The sequence below is a fragment of the Chiloscyllium plagiosum genome, unplaced genomic scaffold (genome assembly GCF_037043375.1).
Source record: "Chiloscyllium plagiosum isolate Xiang-an unplaced genomic scaffold, Cpla_swu_hap1 HiC_scaffold_22, whole genome shotgun sequence".
NCBI classification, from domain to species: domain Eukaryota; kingdom Metazoa; phylum Chordata; class Chondrichthyes; order Orectolobiformes; family Hemiscylliidae; genus Chiloscyllium; species Chiloscyllium plagiosum.
The window spans coordinates 21,915,186-21,941,334 of NW_028270160.1; the positions used below are offsets into that span (position 1 = coordinate 21,915,186).

Genomic DNA, 26,149 nt, shown 5'->3' on the forward strand with positions numbered 1-26,149 from the left:
GACACAACAGTACAGTCTGCAATTCTACATTAAAGACTTTCAAAGATTGTCAATCTCTTGCAGAGATTGAAAAGGTGATATGCAAGGAGTGTGAAGATATTTAAAATTGTACACCAAGTATTTGCTAAATGCCCCTAAAAATGAAAATGTAAATTTTTGAAAAAATAGGTGTCTGTGGTTCTATCTTTTGGAAATTGTTTGATAAAGAACAATTAAATAGTTAAGAGAAATAGCACTGACAACTAATGTTCATTATTTTTAATGTTAGATACTAATTTTATTATTTCACCAAATGAGTTTCTCCCTGTCCTTTCAATCTCTAACTAACTGCCACCTGCACTTTTATATAGTACTTTTTCTTTATTGCTCCTCGTTTCCAGACTATTTTCTCATAGGTTTGATACCTGTACAAACCATTGATCATGTGCAAGTCCAGATATAAAACATAATCACATAACATATTGCGGGTGTCAAAGTTTTTGAAGAAGGTTGCCATGGGGAAATGGCAGAATGTTGCATACCTAAAATAGCTTATTAATTCAAGATGCCAAAAGCGTAGTTAAGTGAATGATTTTTATTAGTTTTTGGAGGAGAAATAATTATTTTGAATATCTTTGGGGGCAGTTGCATTCTTGAAGCAGAAGCCATATGATGCTGGTAGAGTCAGAAAATGGGGGTTAACATAGAGTTGCAAAGGTGCTCACTCAAATGGATCTGATTGCATGAATTTCCTGTAAAGCAGAGAAAGATGGAAGTTCAACCATACCAAAAGGCTTGGAATTAAAATAGATAGGAGAAAGTGAGGACTGCAGATGCTGGAGATCAGAGCTGAAAATGTGTTGCTGGAAAAGAGCAGCAGGTCAGGCAGCATTCAAGGAACAGGAGAATTGACGTTTCGGGCATAAGCCCTTCTTCAGGAATCCTGAAGAAGGGCTTATGCCCGAAACATTGATTCTCCTGTTCCTTGGATGCTGCTTGACCTGCTGCGCTTTTCCAGCAACACATTTTCAGCTTTCAATTAAAATAGTTAGGCTAGTGAGATGATATCCTAGATTCCACCTTCTAAGAACTCAATGGGCTTTTAGGTTGTATTGATAGTTTGGAGCTCTTCATAAATTGCAGGTAATAGTTTGTTGCACCTGAGATTGATTTCACAGTCTTGTTTAAACTTGTTTGTGGTTCTGCAGACCTCACGTTCTCCAATATCAATATCTGCAGACCTCACGTTCTCCAATATCATACTTATTCACCACCTGAGCCCACAGCTCCTTTTAAGGCTAGATTACCAGAACCATATGCAAAATCCATTCAGCAAGTGAAAAATTTAAATCCAGTACTTAATCACATTGTGAGATGCTAACTTAAATATGTTACTGAAGTGATTTGGATACACACACTTGGACATTTGAACAACATGAAATCCGTTGCAACAACTGTATAAACAATGGTTGGGAATGCATTTTTATTTTTAGTATTTAAGTCAACTATTTTTAATATCAAGGTGAACTATGATTATGGAAATACTTTTCAAAATTAGACTGACCTTTAAGAGGTTTTTTTTTCTTGTCTACAACAGGAACAGGATTGGTTGAAACAGATTGTTCAGGCTCTGGTACCTCCTCTACTTCAGCGTCTTTTTTCTTTTGCTCTTCATCTTCTTCCACCTTTCTTTGAAAATATTCACTACAAACAGCAAATTCAGAATTGTCACTATGCTCAATTAGCAAATCATTACCAACATACAATTGTAATAGTTTAAGACTAAAGTTTCAATTAGTGGCAATACATTTGTTGACTAAAGGGGCTGCAAAGTGGACTGAGATTTAATGGTTGATTGTCTATAGGGCTCCGAGATCGCAAGTTAAATACTGAAGAGACTAGTTCACTGTTTCTGCTAGACCAAACTGTAGCATAAACAAGATAAACTAATGATTGTGTTAAAACAAATGACACAATCACACTGTGCATAAAAAGATGAAGTATTGATTGGGTTAAAAAGGATAATTGAGTCATGTACTAACCAGTAAGAAAAGGATACAGTAAGGATTTACACACAATTACGTTAGACTGAAATAGGAAAGAAATAGCCTCACACGAAATCATAGAGTCATTACACTGCTGTAGATCACATGGCCTGTCAACACTATGTTGACTCTCTGTAAAGAATGCACTCAGTCCCATTCTCCTGTTTAATATCCATAACTTAGCAAGTCTCTCTATCTTTAGTACTGTGTCATAAAGTATGAATTGCTTCTTTCTATTCCTTCTGTTATGGCATGCATCTGAATTTACGAGTTGGGAGCAGAAGAGGGCCGCATGGCTCCTTGAACCAACTCCATCATTCAATTACAGCGTGGCTGATCTGATTTCTTCACATTCCCGCCTCACCTTGATAATCTTTCATCTTCACTCTTATCAAGAATTTATCTAACTCTGCCTTAAAAAAATTCAAAGATACTGCTTTCATCACATTTTAAGGCTGAGATTTCCAAAGCCTCATGACCTTCTGAGAGGAAACATTTCTGCTCATCACTGTTTTAAATCCCTTATTTAGAAACAGTGAAACTTAGTTCTAAATTCTCCCACAAACTCTTTCCACATCCACCCCGTCAAGATGTCTAATGGGCTAAATTTTCCAGTGTTTTGTCAGTGTTTTTTGTCAGAGATTCATGGTGCGTCGACCACTCCTACAGATTTTTCTCCACAATCATCCACATGTCAGCTCTTTAATGATCCAACTGGCCTTGATAGCAAACAACTCAAGCAGTCATTCCTGTCATTGACGCCATGTTTAACTCCATCAGGCTTCACGTGCTGCAAGCCAGGAACTGCCCCTTTACAATGTGGTCCTGCACTTTTATCCTGAACACCATGATCGGGAAAGGTAGGTTGGCTCCTCCAGAGATCTGCAGGTGGTGAATGGGGTGATCGAACAAAGGGCAATGCTTTTTCCTTGAGCCCAGCAAAGAACGCCATGTCACTAGATGCACCCTGTCTGGTCAGAGATAGCAGCCCAGATCAATGAGTGTCCCAGGTTAAAAGAGATGCCAAGCAATGTCAAAAAAGGTTAATGACCTTCTGTATTCCAGAAGGCTAAGCACTACAAAATTACTCTCTGCGACCTCACCCCCACAGAGTTACTATTACTCACTGTAACACTGCCATGAAACACACCTTTTACCACGTTTCATGGGCTACAGTCTCACTATTGCATGGAGCACATCCACTTAATGGCTCTCTTGCACATCAACCTCCTGAACTACTTCTCGTTTCAGCCTTCTCCACAGCCAACACACTCACTGGGACAGCCCTATCATCTCTCCTGCACCAATTATCATCACTAATGCCTCTCACATTCATACTCACTTCCATCAAACTCACTCCCTCTCTCAATATCATTGCAAGAAAATATATGTCTCATAGCCAGACCAAGAGTCCTAAGATGGCTAATGAGGTTGATTCAGTGGCTACAAACATTATAACACTTAGAATATTTGTTGTCATGTTCAAGTTCTATTTATGTACTACTAGTATGTGTCATAGTTCGTCCTTTTCATCACTTCTGCTTCTCCTCTTCATTTTGTCATCATTGGGTCTCAAAATGCTGTATTTCTTCCCACAGACTCTGCCTCCATCTGGTTTGGTCCAGAGCGATGGTCTCCCAGGATTTGATGTCAATATTGCCATTTTTGATCATGTGCTGATGAAGCCAATCGGCTCAAAACATTAACTCTGTTGCTCTTCATAAATGATGTCAGATCTGCTTTGTTTCTCTAGCACTTGGTTTTTGTTTCAGATTTTCAGCATACACACCTTTTATGTTTATTGCTTTTCTTGTGTTGGCTTTCAGCATAACTCTGAAGCATTTATTGTGCATTCCTCTCTTCCATCTGCCCTGACTGAGTGGTGAGAAGAAGGCCTGCTTTGCAAGCCTGGTATCTGACATCTGAAGGGCATTTGCCCGAAATGTCGATTTTCCCGCTCCTTGGACGCTGCCTGACCTGCTGTGCTTTTCCAGCACCACTCTGATCTAAACATCTGAACTATATCACCAACCCACTGAAGTTGAAAGACAGCTGATTATAGCTTCGATGCTTATGGTACAGCAGTCTTCCCACACAAAACATAACTTACAGGCTCTGTGCAAGAAATTTTATTAGAGAAGTTTAAAAGAACAATACATTTGGAAGAACTAAAGCTGTACCTCAGAAATTTGTCCACTTGTTTCTGATTAGCTGGCAAAAGCCCTTTTAGTAGGGAATTCAATGGCTCATTAATCCATTCCAAGGCAAACTGGACACTGAGATTCTTTAGCTCAATTTCTTTATCCATGGTATCGAAGGTCGTGTAGTTAGGATCACAACAAGAATTAGACATTGTAGTAAAACAGATACTCTGAAAAGCAGATTGTGTTAGAACATATTTAATGCAGATATCTTGAGTAGTAATGATTTAAACTTGAGATGTCAGTATATCTCCTGTAAATGAGATGTTGCCTGACTTTGGTTTTAAAAAAGGTCTAGTCATGTTTGATGCAGTACATTGTTGTATGTATGCTAATCTTCAATGAAATCCAGATTATAAACATAAAGAAAAGTTCCTAGTCACCACATTGTTTTTGATATAGAACAAGGTGAAGTAGGCGTAATTCAGCTTTCACTATTATTTGCAGTATACAATATGAATGTGCTCAGATATGTTAAAATTCATTGAAAACCTCTGCAGGCAACTGCCATGAAATTATTATTTTTGGTCAAAGTTCCATGAAATAAAGAAGTTCTGCTCTTCAATGGTCAAGTAATAAATCAACTGCAAATTTGTTGAGCCCAAAAGCAAAACCAGCAGTAGCATTAAAGAGCTGACATAAAGGAACGAGAGAATAAACATTCTTTGAACGATGATAAATCTCCAGATATTAAAAAATCATGCTATAATAAATGAGATTACCTAACTCAAATATCTTAGTCAGATTTTACCATCTCAATATGGGAAACTCATGTTGGAAACCAGAAAATGGATGGACGGAACCATAAATGTACCAGTCAACTTCCACTGGCCACCAGTGAAAAGGTGTCAAATTATGAACCAATGTGTACTCAGGTGATGTCACATTTACTATTTTTAAATACCTGTCTCAATTTTCCTACATTTGCCAGCTTCAGTGAGGCAGATGGACTCCAGAAGCCTGTGTAAAACATGTTAGTCTGTTCTTGGAGAAGACTTCGGAGTTGGAAATATTTTAGAGAGAGTTTAAGAGTTATTGCCAAAATGGAATGTCATAATTAGATATTATATAATGTTTAAGTATGTTTTAACACATTGTCCCTAAAAGATAAGTGACCAGTAAATTGAGCAGTATATAAGTGTCCAGGCACATTACTTTGTTTCTGTTGTTATGAACCAGGCCAGACCGCCTCAAAATGTTTCAAGGAGATAGCCCAGGCCCTTTATATTTTTTCTTTTAGGCAGATGCATAGTGGATATTCCAGGAGTGATAAAGCTGGTCGAACTACTCAGCTTTAAACAAAACAGAATTTATATAAACACTATGGATAGAACACAAACAAAAATAAAACAGAATTTAGAATAACACTGTTCATTTGATAATCCAACCAACTCTGTCACAACTTAACCAAGGAGCTGTTCAAATCCATGCAACATCCAAAATGGCAAAAAGGTAAATTCAAACACTGGTTCTTATAAGCAGGAATGTTTTCAGAGAGAAAGTTCAGGCAAGACCTCTGTTGAAGCATGAAATCTCTTCACTGTAGCTGCTTCTTTAGGTCCCCAGCAGTTTTCTGACTGCTTACTAAAACAAATCAAACTAGAAAAAACCTGAACCGGGAGAACTGGGCACTGCCCTTTCATTGTAGAACGCTTTTAAAACAAAAAACTAAAGGCCTTCTTTCATTGTTGACTTGGGCAGTTGCTGTCAGCCATTTCAGCATTATTGTCTTTACAACCCCTTTTGAAAAAAAACCAAGGACAACGTAACTTTGTTAAAGGACTTTCTCAGTCAGACAATGTGCTTTTCTGCATTCAATGTGTATCAATGAGCAGATCTTCATGTGTCTGGATCCTGTGCTTTGATTTTCACACTGTTTAACAGTCCAGCCTTGGAAAAAAAACTTATTTTGTCAAAAGTTCATCTGTCGATTTTTTTACATAATGATCAGGTAGCTCAAAGAATTTAAAGGCTACATTATCTTGAGCTCTGGAGGACCTATGATAGTTTTGCAATGGATCTTGTCATGAATACTTGGCTGAGCTCCAATTCCCACAAATGGATTTAGCTCAGTGCAAATTAATTACATAATTGTGAATTGGACCATGAGCTTTGTTAGTTTAACAATGCTACGATCAGATAATAAATAATATATTTTTAAGAATTGTTTAATTTTTTAATTTGTTTTGACAGATCTGAGCACTTAAAAGGAGTGAGTTTTTTTAAGACTGAGGTCTAATGGTTGTGTGTTTCATTGTCAGCTTTGAGTTTCTAAGATGACCAACATTTTCAGTGGAAATTGAATAGATGTTTGTTCATTCATTTACTGCATAAGCATTTCAAAGTCTTTCAATGCCGTTTTCTGGCTTTTGAGTTCTGTTCATTGTGATACTAGATAAGCAGATATGTATGGAAGCAACAAAGGGACATATTGAATATGGAGCTAGCATGAAAGATCTGAGGGAGTGCAGAGGGTATGGAGGAAGTGCAGTTAGCTGTCAAGAGAACAAACATTTAATAGATTTTTCAGATAAAGGACAGGTGCAATTTAGAACATATATTTAATGTGTAACTCATACAGTTTATCTGGTCTATCTGCCTACACAATGTTCCTGAAGGCAAATAATTAATAGGCTATCCATGGGAGGCATATTCAATTCAAAATCATATAGATGGACTGTGAGGACAGGAAGACCACTATAAGTGCCCAAATCTCAGGGTAATAGGGAGCTCTCCAGACATTAGATTGCACCAGTAGTGGATCTCAAGAGACAGTCACTTTCTGACCTCATCAAATAAACTTTAACTAAATAATGACCACAGCTGTCAGGCTATCTATCATTATGGAGGGTGAAATCTCCACAAGGATGGCCAGGAGCTGAAGGTTCAACATCGCGAGAATGTTTGGAGGTGGGAGTGTGTGAGATAGAACACTCAATGCACACATTTCAAAATCACAACCCCATCTTCAAAGCTACCTTCACAAACCCAATAGAATTTCACACTATCATTCTGAAATCTAAGTTCTAGCGAACTATTCATGGGACCAAATTTGAACATTCATTCCTTATTAGTTCAACCTCACTGCTACTGTATTTCTATTAAATCATAATGAATTAGACAGTGAATGTATAAAGCAATTAATATCGCAGAAGGATGCATGCTATAAATGCTGTTTTACTTACCGCACTTCTCCTATATTTATACTAAGACAACAATTTATTCACAAACCAAAAGCTGAATGCGTATGTTTGTTGTAGGACTAATGATAATTGTCTAATTGTAGTACACTATAGCTAGCCTAACTTTCCTGTCTTTCAAAGATAGGAAGCACTCTGTTCTCAAATTATTGCATTCAATAATCGCAACTGAATCAAAAAAGGGAAGTGATGGTCAGAATAACCTACTAGCAGGAGGGATGGAATGGGCCAAAATTTGATGTCAAAATTATGGAAGGCTAATGATGCTCACCATTATTAATGTATAAATAGTACAGCAAGTTTAGCTAAGTGGCAGATGCATGATTGAATACAGATATCCAAATGTTGCTATTGAATTTATTTACTTTGCTATGAGATTAATGAAATGGCATTTTGCAGCCGGCTTATCAAGATGCATTGACTGGCATTATGCTGTAAGATAAAAGCAGAATATGCTACAAATACTCAGTTGGTCAGGCAGCATCTGTGTAGATAGAAAGAGTTAACATTTAGATCAATAACACTTCTTTAGAATTAAGGAAACATAGGAATATAATAGGTTCTGGCCAAGTGAAGAAAGCAAAATTGCTTCTAACTGAGGGGTGAATGACTGGTTTGCAGCTGTTCAAATAAAAAGGAAGAAACTAGAAGAAAACAGAACCAGCAAAAAAAACCGCAACAAAATGGGGGCAAAAAAAGAGGATCAAGATTGGTTGAACTCAAAGTTTAAAAAACAGAAGGCTGCAGATTGTCAGACTGAAAGATGAGAGGCTGTTCCATGAGGTCTGTTGAGTTTCAATGAAATGCTCTAGCAGGCTAAGGAGATAATGGTCCGGAGGTTTGGAGTGTGAGTTGGGGCGGGGGAGGGGGGGGGGGGTGGGGGAGTTGCAACATTGAAATGACAAGCTACAGGAGGCTCAGTGTTATCTCTCCTCACTGAAAAAAGGTGTTACACCAAATGGTTGCCCAGTCTCCATTTGATCTCCGTCATGTCGATAGATGTTGTTTTCTCACAACTGATACAAACTTAGCTCACCACAAAAAGTTGATTTTTAAAAAAATCCAAGGGGCGATGTGTGTAACACTGATAAGGCCAGCATTTGCTACATTAATTTAATGCCCCATTAGAAGGTAGGGGTGAGCAGCCTTCTTGAGCCATTGCAATCAATATACTGTAGCTGCTGTTAGCATGTAAGATTCAGGTTGTACACCTTGGTACAAGGAACATGGAAAAACCGTATAAAAGAAAGAGTACTATTCTAAAAGGTTATGTATGAGCATAGAGACCTGGTTTTGTCAGGTGGCAGGACAGGGACTCTAGGGGCAGAGCACAACAGCAGAGAGATTGAGATGAACTAATAAAGGACACAGGTTAGACTGAAGCACTGAGTATAATTCTAGGTGTCACACAATAAAAAAAGGATGTGACTGGATTCAAGAGAATGCAGAAAAATGGTCCCAGGAATGAAGAAAGATTTGAAAATTTGGATTATTTTCCTTGGAGAGAAGGCAAGGAGTAGATTTAAATAATTTTCAAAATCTCAAGGGGGCTAGACAGAGTAGAAAAGCAGTAAGTATTCTGACTCAAAAAAAAAAGGGATTGAGAACCTGAAGATACAGATTTAAAGTGTCTTGCAAGAGAAGCAAATGTGAGGTGAGAGAAACCATCTTCTCCCAGTCAGTAGAAAGGGTTTGGAATGCACTGCATGTAAGCATGAAGAAAGCAAAAGCTTCTACAAAACCCAAACTTATTTTGTTTCAGGGTCCACTAAGGACCCCATTTCTTCAGGAGTCCTGAAGCATGCTCCGAATGTGTGCTTAACAGATTGTGTGTGCTTCGTGCCATTTCATTTAAACATTTTAAGATATTCGCCATCCAAGTCATCTGAAGTGCACCTGAGTTTGCAGAGTGTATAAAGAGAAGTCATGGGACTTGGCTGACACAAATACTAGACCACAGAACCCAGTACAAAAATAAACGTAAGTCATGTGACAACATTGGAAGTTAGGTGATCCGAAAGATTATGAAGAACAGGCAGGAAAATGGAGGCTGAGATGAAATCTAACCTCTGACCAGTTCTTGTAGCTGCAGTGTTTCTAATGGTCAGTCCAGTTCAGTTTCAGATTAATCTAACCCTCAGGATATTGATGTGTGGGAATTCAGTGACGGCAATGCCATCAAACATCAAGGGATAATGGTTAGATTCTCTCTTGTTGGAGTTGATCATTGGTTGACACTTGTGTGATGCGAACATTATTTCCCAGTTGCCACCCTAAATCTGGATATTGTCCAGGTCTTGCTGCACATGAACAAGGACAGCTTCGGTGTCTGAGGAATCACAAATTATGCTGCACATTGTGCAGTCATCAGCTACATCCTGAATTCTGACCTTGTGATGAAGGGAAGGTCATTAATGAAGCAGATGAAGATAGTTGGACTGTGGGAGACACTACCCTGAGGAACTCCTGCACAAATATCCCAGAGCTGATATGAATGACCTCTAACAACAACATCCATTTTCGTTTTGTACCATGTACGATTCCAGCAGTGCAAACTTTTCGTTTTGATTGCCATCGACTCCAGTTTTGCTGGGACTCCTTAGTATCACATTTGGTCAAATGCAGCCTTGATGTCAAAGGCAGTTACTCACACTTCAACTCTGGAATTCAACGATTTTTGTAAGTGACTGAACTTGACGTACTGTCAGCAGATATAGGCAACACAGCTGAGGAAGGATTTGTGGCTTTGCAATGAGTACAATGAAGGTTTACAAGAATGATACCTAGATTTCAGGGGTTAATTTATTAGGAAAGATTATACAAATGAAACCTGTATGATGTCATTGAATGATAGAACAGGCTCAAGGGGCTGAATAGCCTACTTATGTTTCTAAAGATATTGACATCAGGAGCTGGATGTCCTTGGCAGAACTCAAACTGAGCACTATTGAGCATATTATTGTTAAGAATTGCTTGGTGGTACTGTTAATGACACCTTCCGTCCCTTTACTGATGATGGACAGTTGACTGATGGGCTGGTAAATGGCTGGTTGGATTTGTCCTGTGTTTTATTTACAAGACATACTGGTGGTGTTATACATCAGCTGGCTGACGATCATGACCAGAGCTCAGGACAAGAGGAAGACATTAGCAACAACTTAATTACATAATTTTTGAGGATGTAATAATGTTTGTGCTGATTTTGTGGAAGCTTCTTGAAAGCTGGTCATTTTCCTTGCTGTAAAATCCAAAAATACTGGGTACCAAGCAGATGGGTAACTTCCAGACACATGCATTTGGTGCACCTTGTGATTTCAGGCTTTAATCCTTTTTTTTTAAACAAATGTACTTAGGATTTAAATTGTATATTTAAATGTTAGTTCAAGATTAATAATTTTATTTGCCACTCTGCAGCTTTTGCTGAAATTACATTCTAAATGTCTTATATTAAAGGCATACAAACTGTATGCATTCCAATGAGATGCTAAATAATCACAATATTCTTTATAGTTGCTGATGGATAATGGGTCAAATTATGTAATTTTCATATGCTTCTTATTCACTTTGATAGTTTTTAATAAAAATGCTTCCAAAACCTCATTGTTTAGAAAGTAATTTTCTTTAAAAAATGTATCTATGAGTTTTTATCAACCAACACACACGAGATGAAGAAGTGAAGAAGGTAAGTGTTAATTTAGAAAAAACATATGGACATTTACTAAAAGCAACAGAGATTAGACTGTTTCTTTAATGAGACTTTTCAAATAATCAATGATATTTTAAGGAGAGGTCCAAGGGGGAATTGTTTTAACAGCAATAATGGAAATGATCAGGACATTGCAGAAAACACTGATATTTCACGTCCTTTCAAACAGACTGAGGTGCTGGCATTTAATATAAGTAAGGTCTTAAGGGGAAATGAGTTTCAGGCAGCAGATAGATTTGTAACAGCAGGATGTCATGAGGAAACTGTAAATTGTGAAATATATTTATCTGACAAAGAACTTAAAGCAGATGATTAAAATTAAGATACAGGAGCATGTAGAGATTACATAGTTTATGTATGTATTAAACCTAAACTGGCTGTTAAAATTATTCCATACTACATCAGTGGTCTCAATGGATGTTTCTGCAACCTATTAATATTCACCTAGGTGTGCACACTGGAATTCTGATGGAAGATCAATACCCAAAATAATGACTTCCTTTTTCCAATGTTGATGGACTTACTGACTGAAATCTTCTGCTTCTGCAATCATCTGTCTGTGATTTCCCATTTAATAGGTAGGATTTAGTTAGATGTAGAGATCACAAGCAGAAGATCCAACCACCAAATTTCTCTGCCCTTTATTTGCAGACAATCAGATTTAAATAGATCAAGCACCAACAGATGTTAATGATTTGAAGCCATTTTCAAGTAAAGACTACATCCTGAGGTGACTCAGCTATTCCAGCAGAACACAGCTGTAATTCTGATGGAAGTCTAATGGAACAGGCACAAATCTGATTATACTGAATCACTATCTTCAAAGGATGGTAGGCTGTATAACACTGAATAAGCAGGCCAGAGGTTATGCGCTAGATCTTTCTGAAGTGATCAGTTTACTCAGGAACCAAGTACAGCATGAGATATTGTTCCAGGACTTTCATTCCAATCACAATATCTGATGTTACAGGATTAATCTGCAATTGGGAGGGTAGATAGAAAAGTAGAATTAACAGTAGAATTCAGGATCAGGACCGTATCAGATGGGTAAATGAGCTCGAAGAGCTAAATGGTTTACTCTTGCTCCCAACTGCTACTTAACTGTTCCTATCTATCCTGCACTCCAGGCGTGGCCAATGCCATTGTAGCTGTGGGCATCTTGGGACCATATGAACAGGAGTAGGCCATTCAGTCCTTCAACTCTGTTCCATCATTCAATGAAATTGTGATTGGTCTGTGGCCTACGTCTATATATATGCTTTTGGTCCATATCTCCTAATACCTTGGCATAACAAAAATGTATCTATCTTGGATTTAAAATCAAGCATCCACTGCCATTTGTGGATGTGAGTTCCAAACATCTACTGCCCTTGGCATGTAGAAGTGCTTCCTAATCCTCTGAGGAAGGGTCACTTGACCCAAAACATAACTCTGATTTCTCTTTACAGATACTGTCCTATCTATTGAGCTTTTCCAGCGATCTCTATTTTTTACTTCTGAATGGTCTGTAAGACTACACTACCTGATCCTATAATTCCCAACCAGTGGAAATTGTTTATCTATATCTACTGACTTTTCCAGTTAATAACTTTAAGGTTTCAATTAGATCATCTCTTAACCTTCTAAATTATAGAGAAAATAGGCTTAATTTGTCCAATATTTCCTCATAAGTTAACCCCTAAAGTCCAGGTATCATTCTTGAAAACCTACATTGTATTCCCTCCAAGGCTGATATGCCCTTCCTAAGGTGTGGTGCCAAGATCTGCTCACAATACTCCAAGTGCACCTCTTTGCGACATTTTAAACAGGTATGCGCTTGAACCTCCAAGTCCTTTTGGACATCCACTGTATTCATTTTAGCTTCTTGTAATTTTCATACAGTCCGATCAGTTTCTCCATGATCTGTGGTTCACAGTCTCACATAGGAATCATAATCTATTGCCTGGATTCAGGAAATGTTGAAAATTAAGGTCAGAAGGTCTACCTGTGACCTCTATGCTATCTCCAGACCAACTAATGTCCCCACCATCAGCATAAAGCCACTCAAACCCTCCAGCCAAACTCAGGTCTACCCAAGGGTCTTCATAACATCCATGTCAAATTATAGCACTTCAATGGCTATTCACCTAGTATACCTGCACAAAACTAATGTAGGACAAATGTAGGACTGATTAAGAAACACATTCATAATTTTCTGGACATGCTATCACTAAAACCCAACTGAAATTGTATTTATTAAAATCTTTCAAGTATCATTAACGGAAGACGTGTACTTGACTCAGCTTAATCCTGTGCAAATAAACATTGAGCCAAAAAATCAAAAGTGATCACACAAAATGTTTTATGACAACACTAAGTTTTCAATCAAGCAGTTTTCTCTGAACCTGTACCTACAAAGCTAATCCACTGTAAATCTTCATAAATTCCAAAACAAATCCAGTAACCAGTACTCACTGTTGCCAATTGCTCAGTCAGCTTTCATGTTACTCCTGATATGGAGATGCCGGTGTTGGACCGGGGTGTACAAAGTTAAACATCACAGAACACCAGGTTATAGTCCAACAGGTTTAATTGGAAGCACTAGCTTTTGGAGTGCTGCTCCTTCACCAGGTGATTGTGATTCCAATTAAACATGTTGGACTATAAACTGGTGTTGTGTGATTTTTAACCATGTTACTCCTGTCTCTTTGACTCCATAACCTTGCTCACATTATGCAGCACACTGTCAAATTCCTTTTGGAAGTTTTTGTACAGCATATCAATGGCTTTTCTGACACTAACTTTCTTTAATCTCACCAAAAAAACTCAAACAAATTATTCAACATAATTTGGATTTAACAAATCAACGTTGGCTTTCCTTAGTTAACTGCATTTGTCCAAGTGACTATAAATTTTGTCCCAAATTAAGATTTCTATAAACTTCTCCACCACAATCCTGAAGCCATCTTACAACAATGTCCTCACACTATGATGACTGACCTCCAAAACCCACAACCATCTTCAGGTATACTTTAGCCTGTGGAAAGTTTTATCCTTGATTTTCATTGACTTGATGCCATGCTCGTTAAAATGCTCTCTTCATATCAAGAAAAGTCATTCCTGCCTTACCTTACATTGAGTGGACCAGTGAAGGGAAGGGAGGAAAGAAACAAACTTAGGAGCTTTTGTTCTCCATCATGCCATACTCAAAGTAGCACTGGCACAGGTAGGTCTAGTACCACTGGACATTTATACTGAAACTAATGAAGCAAGACTAAAGTAGGATTGGATCAGAAAATTGAAAGTGTTGGTTATTCTTTGTAAAGGTTACAATGGTTCTTGACCAGAATAACACAGAAGTAAAAGTGAACTAAAATGTATAGATTTAAAAATGTATATAAAATGAATGGGAAAACTAAATTTATAAAACTGAATATATATGAATGCAATCGTTGAAGACTACCATCACAATACTGCAGAATTATTTCGTAATTGCTCTTCAAAAGAGCATCTCACCTGTATCAATATCCTGTCTTCTCCCTATAATCTTTGTAAAGAAACACCAAATTCCTTTTTGAATGTCTTAAACAAACCTGGAATCCATCATACTCTCAAGCATTTATAAAGTTAGATGAATATCATAATAATATAAAACATCACATATGTTTTTTTAATAAAAATCTTATTACAAGGCAATTATGAACATCGACAATCAAAAATAAAATGTCAATATCACAGGTAAACTAAAACATCAACATGTTACAAGATCCAGTCAAACCTTCTCCAAATTCTTAATAGTGCATAATACTTCCACTTGGACTGTTTGTTGGCCTGCTGAATCCAGTTTCTCTTTTCCAACAATCCTGCTTATTGCAGCTGGCTTTGCAAAGCTAGCAAAGTAATTTGCCTGTTAAAATAAGAAAATTACAAATTTCCATACAGATCTAAAAGATGTGCACAATTACCAATATTACAACATAATGCAATTATCTCTCAAAGAACAAAAAAGGCTATCTTGCTACTATTTAATTTGCATCTTTACAACTTCATTAGCTGTACACTTTTTAAGAAACAGAAAATTCTTATTTCAACACCATTAATGAAGGAACTAGCAATTACAGGAACATCAGATCTAGAGCAAATGGACCTTAGTCAAATACATTTGCATTTAAAAACTGTTCTGCTGTGATAGTTAAACTGTCAGTTTACATTGGGTATACTTATTTGTAGCAATAACTACAATTTTTGCAGTTTGGTGTAGCACAAGATGTGTTTGAACAAACATTTTAAATACCAGCATTCTCCTGCTACATGGTCGTTTGCCACTGAGGAAATTACTATACATGATAAACCATACAAAGATTTGTAATTTGCCTTTTCTCAGTGACTGGGCAGAATCTTAGAGGCCTGAACAACCTGAACTGTGGCAAATATGACAGAATTGCATGCAAACTCCATTGAGGCCCATCTAGACACTGGCAATAACTCATTGCATCTTTTAAGTAAGATGTGGAGGTTGAAGGGAGTTGTCTATCAAGGAAGATTATTGCACATTAATATGTCGTGTGCCTTCCTAATGCCTGCAGCAAGGAAACTGGATGCTGAAACTTCTTGAAATGGACATCAGATTGAGTATCTGATGACTTCAGATTACAGATACTGAGGACTGATGAAAGGTTCTAACCTGAACCATTGACTCCCTGCATCTCTAATGCTGCTTGATCTGCTGGGCATTTCCAGCTCCACACTTAATCGATTTCAGATTGCAACAAATGCTGGAGATCATAGCTGGTCAGACAGCATCCATGGAGAGAAAGAGAGCTAACATTTCAAGTCCAGATGACTCTTCATCAGAGCTGAAGTGGTATATTGGGGACAGACTTCAGATTGCTGCTGGCTGTGAACAGCTTCCATGTTGCTGACCTCACAATAGCATCTCATAGCACTAGCCACACACATCTCTTGTGCACAGATATGGGCATCTGATCTTTAGAATCCTCATGGCATCTCTCTGATCCAGTTACGTGACATACAGGAAACACCGGTCTGCAGTGCAGGATGCACTGATGACTAGCATTGAAAGGCTGCTGTGAGGATCTTTGAACTCAGAGGCTGACATCCACTCATAGATTTGACCAATGTTCATCTCAGAGCTGCTTTCTCAAGGCGGGTGGGGGGGAATCCGTGTATGACCAAACCGAGCATGATCTCTGTATTCCCAGCTGGAGGAATGGGGAAAACATTGGCAGGTGCAGAGTCGTGTAGATGGACTGGTGGACGTCCTGCTGCTGTATGTTTGCTGTATAAGCTGCTGGTACATGGGCAGCATGTGAGATTGACGTAGCTTGGTCAGTATAGTAAGTTCTTCTAGGAGAAAGTGAGGACTGCAGATGCTGGAGATCAGAGCTGAAAATGTGTTGCTGGAAAAGAGCAGGCAGCATCCAAGGAGTAGGAGAGTGAGGTTGGGGTTGGAAAGGAGGGAGTGGAGGGCTGCACATTCCGAGGGTGAGAGGTTGGAGTGGGTGAGAGGGGTGGAGAGGTTGAGGCGGTTAATGTCGCGGTGGCAGTTGGCTATGAAGACATCGAGGGCAGGTAAGAGGCCAGCACGGGGTGTCCAGGTGGATGGGGTGTGTTGGAGGCAGGAGAAGGGGTCGTCAGAGGGTGGGCGAGAATCCTGGTTGAAGAAGTAGGCATGGAGATGAAGGCGGCAGAAGAATTGTTCGATGTCTCATCGCGTGTTGAACCTGTTAATCCGGGAGCGTAGGGGAATGAAGGTGAGGCCTTTGCCGAGGACTGATCTTTCATCCTCAGAGAGGGGTAGTTCGGGAGGGATGGTGAAAACACAGCAGGGCTGGGAGCTAGGACGTGGTGTGGGGCTGGAGCTGGGAGTGGGGGCGGGAATCGGGGCAGGGACGGAGATCGGGGCGGGGGTGGGGTTCGGTGTGGGGACGGAGATCGGCGTGGGGGCGGGGTTAAGCCTTCCTGAAGAGGGGCGCATGCCCGAAACGTCGATTCTCCTGCTCCTTGGATGCTGCCTGACCTGCTGCGCTTTTCCAGCAACACATTTTCAGTATAGTAAGTTGCCTGTATCTTTAACTGAGGAGATGCAAAGCATATGGGATTCATTTGAAGAGTTCTCAGGAAGGAGGTCTGGATGTTTACGACCTCCTTTATACAGAGATGGAGACTGGAAATCACTGTCCAAAGAGCACTGACCAATAAAGGCAAACATGCCAAATGCCTTCTTCAGCACCCGATCTATCTGAAACTCCAGTTTCCCTTTTAATGTTGTTCAGGGACCTGCAGCTAGTGGAGACCTTGGTATGGAAGGTTTGATCAGGTGACTCTGAAAGTGTTTGTATCTGATTGATCCAGACCTGCTAAGTCTTCTTGTCACCATTTGCCTAGATGGGTGCTGCTCAAACACCACTCAAGAAGCTTGACACCATCCAGGCCAAAGCAGCCCACTTGATTGACACTACATCCACTTTCTCTACTATGAATGTTCAGTAGCAACAGTGTGTACTATCTACAAGACATGACTTGGAGATGCCGGTATTGGACTGGGGTGTACAAAGCTAAAAATCACACACCAGGTTATAGTCCAACAGGTTTAATTGGAAGCACACTAGCTTTCAGAGCGACGGTCCTTCATCAGGTGATTATCACTCCGAAAGCTAGTGTGCTTCCAATTAAACCTGTTGGACTATAACCTGGTGTTGTGTGATTTTTAACTATCTACAAGACAAAATTCCTCAGACTGCACCTTCCATTCTCATGACCCCTACCATCTAGAAGGACAAGAGCAGCAGATACGTGGGAACACCACCATCTGCAAGTTCCCCTCCAAGCCACTCACTATCCTGACTTGGAAATAGATTATTTCACTGTGGCTGGGTCAAAATCCTGGAGTTCCCTCACTAATGCCATTGTGGGTCAATTACCAGCACGCAGAGTACAGATGTTCAGGAAGACACCTTACCAGCCAGTGACACCCACATCCCACAAATGAACTTTTAAAAAAAAATCATTTTTGTCCTGCGCAGTATTTTTGGTGCAGATCTATACATTGGCCAAACAGGGATTCTGCAATTTTACTGCTCGCCCCTCCCTTGCAGCACAGCTAAACACCCACCAGGTGTCCGTAAACATCGTCGGGATTGTCATAAAACATGCTGTTGAGCACTTGCTGCATTCTTTGCGGCACCAAGTTGCTCCTGTAGTACTCGGCCGCGCGCTGTTTGAGTTGGTAGAAGTCGCGAGCTTCCTCGGAGCTGCGACCGTTACTCGCAGGGGGGGCTGGGCCGGCAGACATCCCTTCACCGCTCGATCGCTTCGTCTGCTTAAACAAAGCTCCCGGTTATAAAGTGTTACCAAAATGTCGTTCAGAATGGGGGAAGAGTTAGGCCTGCCGCTTCCTTTGCCGTTGCTAGGCAACCCGTCGGGCTTGACGTCATGGGTCTACCTGGCGAGCTGGTTCACTTGGAGCACGCATGTGGCCATCCCCCAACACTCTCCGGGCACGTTTATGATCAGGAGCTTGTTGCCAACGTTGTGCTGTTTCTTCATCACGCAAATGAGGCGGCTCTTCTCATGCCATTGGTCAGCCTTTTCTTTCTGCGTTAACGTTTATGGTTCCCCCAGTTCACTAGCCAACACTCAACAGCAGTGTCCTGTTGCTGTGCACAAACTACCTACCGACAGAGCAACTGTGACTGTACTTCAGTGTAACTGTGTGCAACACTTGTGATGTTCTCTGCACTATGTAGGTACAGTATTTTTGTATTCCAGAAACATGCCTTTAAAACTATGTTGACTACTGCTTATTTCTTCAGATGTATATTCATGAATACCAACCTTACATATGTGACTTGAATAATCATATACAAGTTGAACTTTTTAGAAACAGATTTGCTTTTTTGTTTGAAGATTGTGTTTCAATAAATTAAGACCTTTGGAGCTATAATGTGAATCAATTTCTGTGTAGTACACAAAGTGGAAAACATCATTTTCTTTGGTGATTCTGACTAGTTTCATAGTATTGAGATCACTTTAACTATAGGCAATTTTAAAAAGAAGACATGGTTTGTGTTTGTTTCACTTTTGCTACCTTGTCATATTCTTGGCTAAAAAAAAAACCTCTTGGTGAAAATTGACTCATTCTCACAAGTACCAGAAGACAAGGCATTGAGGATCTTGCCTCTTCTATCATATCATATCATCAGAAAAGTGGTTGGCTGTAGAATGCATTTGGGTTGCCATGTTATTCTGTTCCACAAACAGTTGTTTGGCTGTGCAGAACTTTAGTGTTGCTGATAAAGGGACATACTGTCAAGATCTCCAAGCAGAACAAAATTTGAAATTGCATGTGAGAAGGGTGCTGATTGGTTGGCAAGTAGACTCTGATTGAGGCATTGTTGTGGAGAATGCATTAAAGAATAGTTGGGTCTATGTTTTTGCTTAATTGAAAATGCACAATGACTGGGCATGGTCTTTCTGTTTTCAGAGACTGACGCTTATGTAACTTGGAGCATATGTAAATGAGGCACACTACAAACCCAACAGACAACATAATTGGTTGTCAGTATAGTTCTTTGAACATTGTTGAATTGTTGAGTAAGTGCTGTCTAATTCTGAAATCACATCTAATGTTGAACCCTATGTTCTGAATTTGCAAGCATAGACTTGTTGAGTGCAGTCAGTGCTCTAGCCAATGTGAACACCTGAAGAGGCATGTTGTTCGATAATTTAAATCACAAATAATTTGGAGACATGACCTACATGCATTAACACTGGCACTGCAATTGATGTACTACATTCTTAGTAGGTAGAAAATCTTTTTGCCATGAAGGCAGCATCCAGCTGATCAAGAATATTTATCATATTGCTGTTGCATTGTAGCAGCATGAATCTATTAACTTCACCTATTGTTCAAATATTTGAGACATTACCCATCAGGGTACTGAGGTAGACTGGGCACTTTTCAGAACCAAAAGTAACAGCCTTAGGCTTTTTATAAGCTTGCATAATGCACAGTAATCAATTATCTATTTGAAGTGGCCAATATCCAACAAAAGAAAACACTTTGGCATCAAGGTTGCATGGTGAGCAAATGTCTCAGGCTCTATTTATGAAGTTGTTGCTAAGGTCAGTACTATTGCACATGCGCCAGTAGGAGGCCCTGTACATATCGTGACCAGTGAAGGTCGGCTTAGTGAAGGTAGGCTTACTGAAGGTAGGAAGTAGAATTGAACTCATTAGTGGATTGTTCAACTAGCACGTCAAGGAAATTGACCATGTTTGACTGCTGTACTTTCAGGACAAATTTGAGCACAGGTTAGAGGCTATTAATGGGTGTAAGAAAATTCTGCAGAATCAAGTATGGCAAATTTACCTACCATTTAAATTTTGGAATTATGAAAGTGATAAAAGGTCAGTTTTTACCACTACATTTCTCAAGAAAACTAATGAAATGTTCCCAAGAGTTGGGCCTCACTGGATTCTAATGACAACATCATCTGCTTGAGCATGTATGTCATTGTTAAAGTTGAATTCAACTCTGTGTTATTAAATGCATAAATTCAGTGAATACAGATTCTGACAATAGCATTGTATCTGGATTACCATGATACAATGACACAGCACAAATATCAATGGCTTCATTCAGCAGTACTTTGCTTAATAGACTCTGCATGTCAAAACAACATATGGACACAAGATTGCAAATCTTACATAGTCTTTGCAATGATGAAAAAATTCTTCACTGTGTATGTGGGAGGTTGCTCAAGAACTGTTGTAGCAACTTAATCAACCATTCGACCAATTCATGTTGTGCAGAGCCTGTCATAAATTAGATAGGCATAAAGGATGATCACTTTTGTGAGACAAGGCAACCTATACACATGTGGATGCAATGAATCATGAGAGTGAATTCTATCATAAATAATACCACGCATCTAGCTAGTCTTAGACATGTCTAAGAATTTTTGTAACGTGCTTTTAAGCAAGGATGTGCAATTATGTTTAATGGTGATCCAATAGATATGAATTTGAATCCATCATTGGGAGCAGTAAAACTTTTGTTCATATTGTTTCATTTGTTGAGGATGACTATTCCAGTTCCTTTCCCTGACTTTCAGATAAATATGAGGCCATGAAATGCCACCATAGATTTGAGCTGCATGTGGAAATCAAACAAATCATTGTGAGTCCTGCAATTTTCATATGCAGCACACTGTCCTCTGCAAACAAAATGAGGGTTTATGCCCGAAATGTCAACTCTCCTGCTCCTAGGATGCTGCCTGACCCGCTGTGCTTTTCCAACAGCACACTTTTCAACTCTGATGTTCAGCTTTTGCAGTCCTTACTTTCTCTCTGTAAACAGAAATCTGGGGGAACAACTGTTTATTTGGTGCATCACAATGTCTTGATGAATCCGGACCAATTTGCCTTTTTGAATTTAAACAAAAGCTTGGGTAATGACTATCCTGGTGAACACCTGAATCAATCATAGTCCATTTTCCCACCTTTTCCCATAATGATAAAAGAATTAGGAACAGAAAATAGACCCTTCAGCCTGTTGAGCCTCTTCTGCCATTCAATAGGGTCATGGTGATTCATGCAGTATTTTTTGTTGTTCCTTTTGGAGGTTTGGTATTCTTGTGACTGCAAGACGAAAAGCTTCCACAGCATGTCTTTATGTCACATCACTTATTCTGTTTTCTTTTTTCCATCCAAACACAGATTTTCAGTAAGGACTAGAAAATTACTAAAAGAGATAGCTGTTTATGCTTCAATTGTCTAAATTTTGTTTGACAGACAAATTTTTAAATTAATAAAGTTACCATTTCCAGTATTATGTTGGTGTTTTTTTAAATTATATTTAGGCTAACTTTGAATTATTTCTAAGATTTTTGTTTCAGAAATTTGTTTTATAAATTTCATTAATTTATTGGTACAAAAAGTAGTAATTCTTCCAGAGACAGCAAAAAGACTAGCAAAATTTCCTGTTTCAGCTCTCTCATTGCATTTCTGTCTTAAGATCTTACTTTGGCAAAACTCTAATCAATATTCATTAATTCTGGAGGCAGTATAAAGATAGTGCCTCAGGAAAATACAATAGTTGTTAGGATCCAACTGATTCCAATGTGTCAGACGTTTGGTCAAAAATTCTTTGGAAATATGTTTGCATACATGTCGTAATGAAGTTTTATATTCTGTTACTATTTGGAAATTTGTGTTCTAAAGTAGAGGGAAATGGGCTTCTGGTTTTCAGTTCTGTGAAAGTGTCTTTTTTTTATATAAGGCTCAGAAACTCTTCATAGTATTGTGTCAAAAAAGCATTTCCAAGAAACCTCGTGACTTAAGCGAAATGACTAAGCAAGCCACCAAGTGAGATTCTGGCTGAAGAGATAAGATTTATGACCAACAACAAGACGGATGCAGAGGCTGGAGGCTACAAGTTTGTCCTGTTCATAAGAAAAGATCCATAGTAGTGAATGTGCTGTTTAGTGGCCTGAAAGTAGTTAGTGTAACTGGAAAAGGCACTAAGGTTTTGTCTTATCTCTCATTCAAGAAAGTCAGTAAATTTGCTTATGCCTTTATGTAACGGGAAGAGATGTACAGAATTACATCTGTGGATACATTAATGTGCATAAATTTACCAAGAGGAAATGCTTGTGACCTTCTCAGGCGAGTGAGCAATTTTTGAGTGAAGGAAAGGATGATTGTAAAGGATTTTGCTGGGAAATAGGGTTGAATCATTCTTGAGAATGTTTATGAATTGAATTGAATTTATTGTCACCTGTACGGAGGTACAGTGAAAAGCTTTGTCTTGCGATACACAGGCAGATCACAGAGTTGAATAGCATAGATACCTAAATAATAGGTAAACAGCGGCAAAAACCAAAACACAGATGCAGGTGAATGCTAATAGTTTGTGAGTCCATTCAGTATTCTAACAACAATAAGCTAGAAACTGTTTCGAAACCGGCTGGTGCGTATGTTCAGGCTTCTGTACCTTCTCCCCAATGGTAGAGGTTGTAGAAAAGCATTGCTAGGGTGGGATGATCTTTGAGAAGGCAGCCTTTCCTTGACAGTGGCCTGGTAGATGGATTCTGTAAATGGGAGGTTGGCCTTTGCGATTGTCCAGGCCGAGTTCATCACTCTCTGTAACCGTCTCTGATCTTGAATGGTACAGTTCCATACCAGGTAGTGATACATCCAGACAGAATGCTCTCTATGGTGCACCTATAAAAGTTGGCAAGGGGATTGGCTGTCATGCCAGATTTCTTCAGCTGCTTGAGGAAGAAGAGACGTTGTTGGCCCTTTGTAACTAGTGCATCCACGTGAAGAGTCCCAAGAAAGCTTGTTGTGGATGACTACTCCCAGGAACTTGACACTCTCCACTCGTTCCATCTCTGTGCTATTAATGTGTAGTGGGGCATGAGTAACATCCCACCGAAAATCAATAATGAGATCCTTTGTTTTGCCAGCATTGAGAGCTAGATTGTTCTCAGTGCACCATTTTTCGATGTCTTCCATTTCCTGTCTGTAGTCTGTTTCGTTGCCATCTGAGATGGTAAGACCTCTCCAGATTGTCTTCCAAAAATAAGTTCTCATTTTGCTTTATTTTGAATATATTCAGTGACTGACCATCATGGTAACAAAAGTACAAAAATAAAACTTTTGGTCTATCAAGCTCGATCTCGCTCTGGGATCTAACATTTCCATTACTATCATTATTACAATGTCTGGAACTGAATATCAGTAAATACTAAGAATGTTGAATAGCAGACCTAAAAACAAGTTTGGGTATATTCTGTATTTTAGAACAATTTGCAAATGTAGATTGCATTTTTATCATGATTTAAGGTCCCAAAGCAACTTAGCAGCAAGGCTTGTGACAAGGTCTCACATAGCAAACTGTTATGAAGTTTACAGCCCATGAGATCCAGTGTAATTTTGCAAACTGGATCCAAAATTAGCATCATGGCAAGAAACAGAGGGTGATGGTCAAAGGGTTTTTTTGTGACTGGAAGCTAATGTCCAGTGGCATACAACATGTTTCAGTGCTAGGCCCCTTGCTGTTTCTTGTGTACATCAACACTCTAGACTTCTGTGCAGGTAACATGAAAATTGGTGGAGTGCTAAATAGCAACGAGGAAAGCCACAGACACTTCAGAACTATTTAGATGAGCATTTGAAACATCACTGTATACAAAGCTAAGGGCCAAATGCTGGAAAATGAGATTAGCATAGATGCGTTTTGATGATCGGCACAGACATGGTGGGCTGAAGGGCTTCTTTCTGTTGTAATGTGTAATCTCTATGATTCTCTATTTCTGCACCCACATTGAAGTACTATGTTCATCCCTAATAGGTGCAACATTTTTCTTAGTCATCCTCTTAATTTTCTCTTTTGTTTTGACTAATAAAACATTTTTGGATTTTCCATAATTTGTCTGGCTAATATTTTTTCATACCTCTTTTACTTTTCTAATTTCCTTTTTCATTTCACCTCTATACTTCCCATATCCTTCTAAGCTTCCGAAAGCATTACTCTTTATTTATTTGTCAAAAGCTTTTTTTTGCTTTATCTTATCTCAACTTGCTTTCTTAACAATCTTTGTATTGTCAGAAAATGTGGCTGAAATGTGGCTAAGTCCATTCAACCAAGTCATTATTTGGATTGGAGGTAGTTGAGGCCCCAGCTGTGATCCCAGTGGCATCACACTAGTTGTAATTTTCCACCCTGTAAATGTCCTATTTATCCTGACTGTTTATTTTTTCTTTCTTAGTTAGACAACCCTCTTGGTAATATATTACCCCTAGTACATAGTCATACAGTCATAGAGATGTACAGCAAGGAAACAGATCCTTTGTCCCTTTGTAACTAGTGCATTCACGTGAAGAGTCCAAGAAAGCTTGTTGTGGATGACCACTCCTAGGAGCTTTACAGTCTCCACTCGTTCCACCTCTGTGCTGTTAATGTGTAGTGGGGCATGAGTAACATCCCACCGAAAATCATGCTGATGTGCTCTATCTTGTATGAATTTGAAGAAATTTCTGCTCATTAAAACTAAATGTCAGACAAGAAATTAGAGATAATGGTTGATGATGACACATGTGGAATGTGACACAAAATGTGTTTTGGGATGACATCATCAGCATGTAGATGACCATAAACCAAGAGTATCATATAAACGATGTTTGATATAATATCTGCACACCATTTGATTTTCTCTGGTACCAAATAATTCTAGTGTCAAAATGATTGATTCTGTTTGGAAACCACTGAACACTATCAATATATTCTTGACTAATATTACATAATTCCTATGTTTTATCACAGAGTCATAAAGTCAAAGCAAAAAAAATACAGCTGCTCCAACCTGGTTTATTACAATATTCCCGAACGATATAATAGAGGTGAAGGGCATTTGGTCCATTATGCTCCTGCTGACTGTTTGTAGAGCCATCCAATATGTCCCACTTGGCTTTTCCCCATATCTTTGTAAAATGTTCCCTTTGAAAATTTGTTCAATTATCTTTTGAAAGTCACTGTTGAATCGGTTTCCATTATCCTTTTCAGGTCTTAACAATTCATAAGATTGCACAGACATACGCAGTCTATTCAGCTGAATCAGCCCATGCCATGTTTATGTTCCATTCAAGTTTCCTACAATATTTGCTTACATAAATGCACCATCAGAGTCATTTATTTCCTTCTCCTTAAATGCTTGTTGAGCATGTGCATAATTCTCCAACTATGCTACAGCAGCGATTTTCCACATTCTTAACATCCTTTGGTAGAGTTTTCTTCTGAATTCCCTATCAGCGGCCTCTACTTATAGTTTTCCTCATCAGAGGAGATATTTTCTCTGTTTCCACTCTATCAAGACATTTCATAAGATTAAAGACCTCTGTTTGGTCATCCCTCAACCTTCTTTCTTCAATAGAAAAGGAACCCATTGGTCAATTCTTACTTGATATGTACACCCACACATTAGATGTATCGCCTCTGTCCTCTCTCCAATG

General features: G+C 38.9%; 2 protein-coding genes across 6 annotated transcripts in view; one reads left to right on the forward strand and one right to left on the reverse strand.

Moving 5' to 3' along the window:
• Positions 1-18,465, reverse strand: part of eno4 (enolase 4) — a 49,772-nt gene extending 31,307 nt beyond the window's left edge. For 2 of the 3 annotated variants that reach the window (XM_043712822.2, XM_043712823.2), the window contains exons 1-4: positions 18,246-18,465; positions 14,889-15,017; positions 4,205-4,395; positions 1,544-1,683 (exon numbers count right to left, since the gene is read on the reverse strand). In XM_043712822.2, the coding sequence (XP_043568757.1) occupies positions 1,544-1,683; positions 4,205-4,395; positions 14,889-15,017; positions 18,246-18,425 (640 nt within the window). In that variant the 5' untranslated portion in view covers positions 18,426-18,465. Of the gene's footprint in view, positions 1-1,543; positions 1,684-4,204; positions 4,396-14,888; positions 15,018-15,794; positions 16,441-18,245 lie in introns of those variants that run through there. The other variant, XM_087998839.1, reaches the window with a different exon arrangement.
• Positions 18,466-18,762: 297 nt separating this feature from the next.
• hspa12a (heat shock protein family A (Hsp70) member 12A) overlaps positions 18,763-26,149 on the forward strand; it is a 265,691-nt gene continuing 258,304 nt past the window's right edge. Inside the window, exon 1 of one of the 3 annotated variants that reach the window (XM_087998838.1) lies at positions 18,763-18,875. The gene's annotated coding sequence lies outside the window, so the exon portion shown is untranslated. Of the gene's footprint in view, positions 18,880-26,149 lie in introns of all 3 variants that reach the window. The other 2 variants (XM_043712818.2, XM_043712820.2) reach the window with 2 other exon arrangements.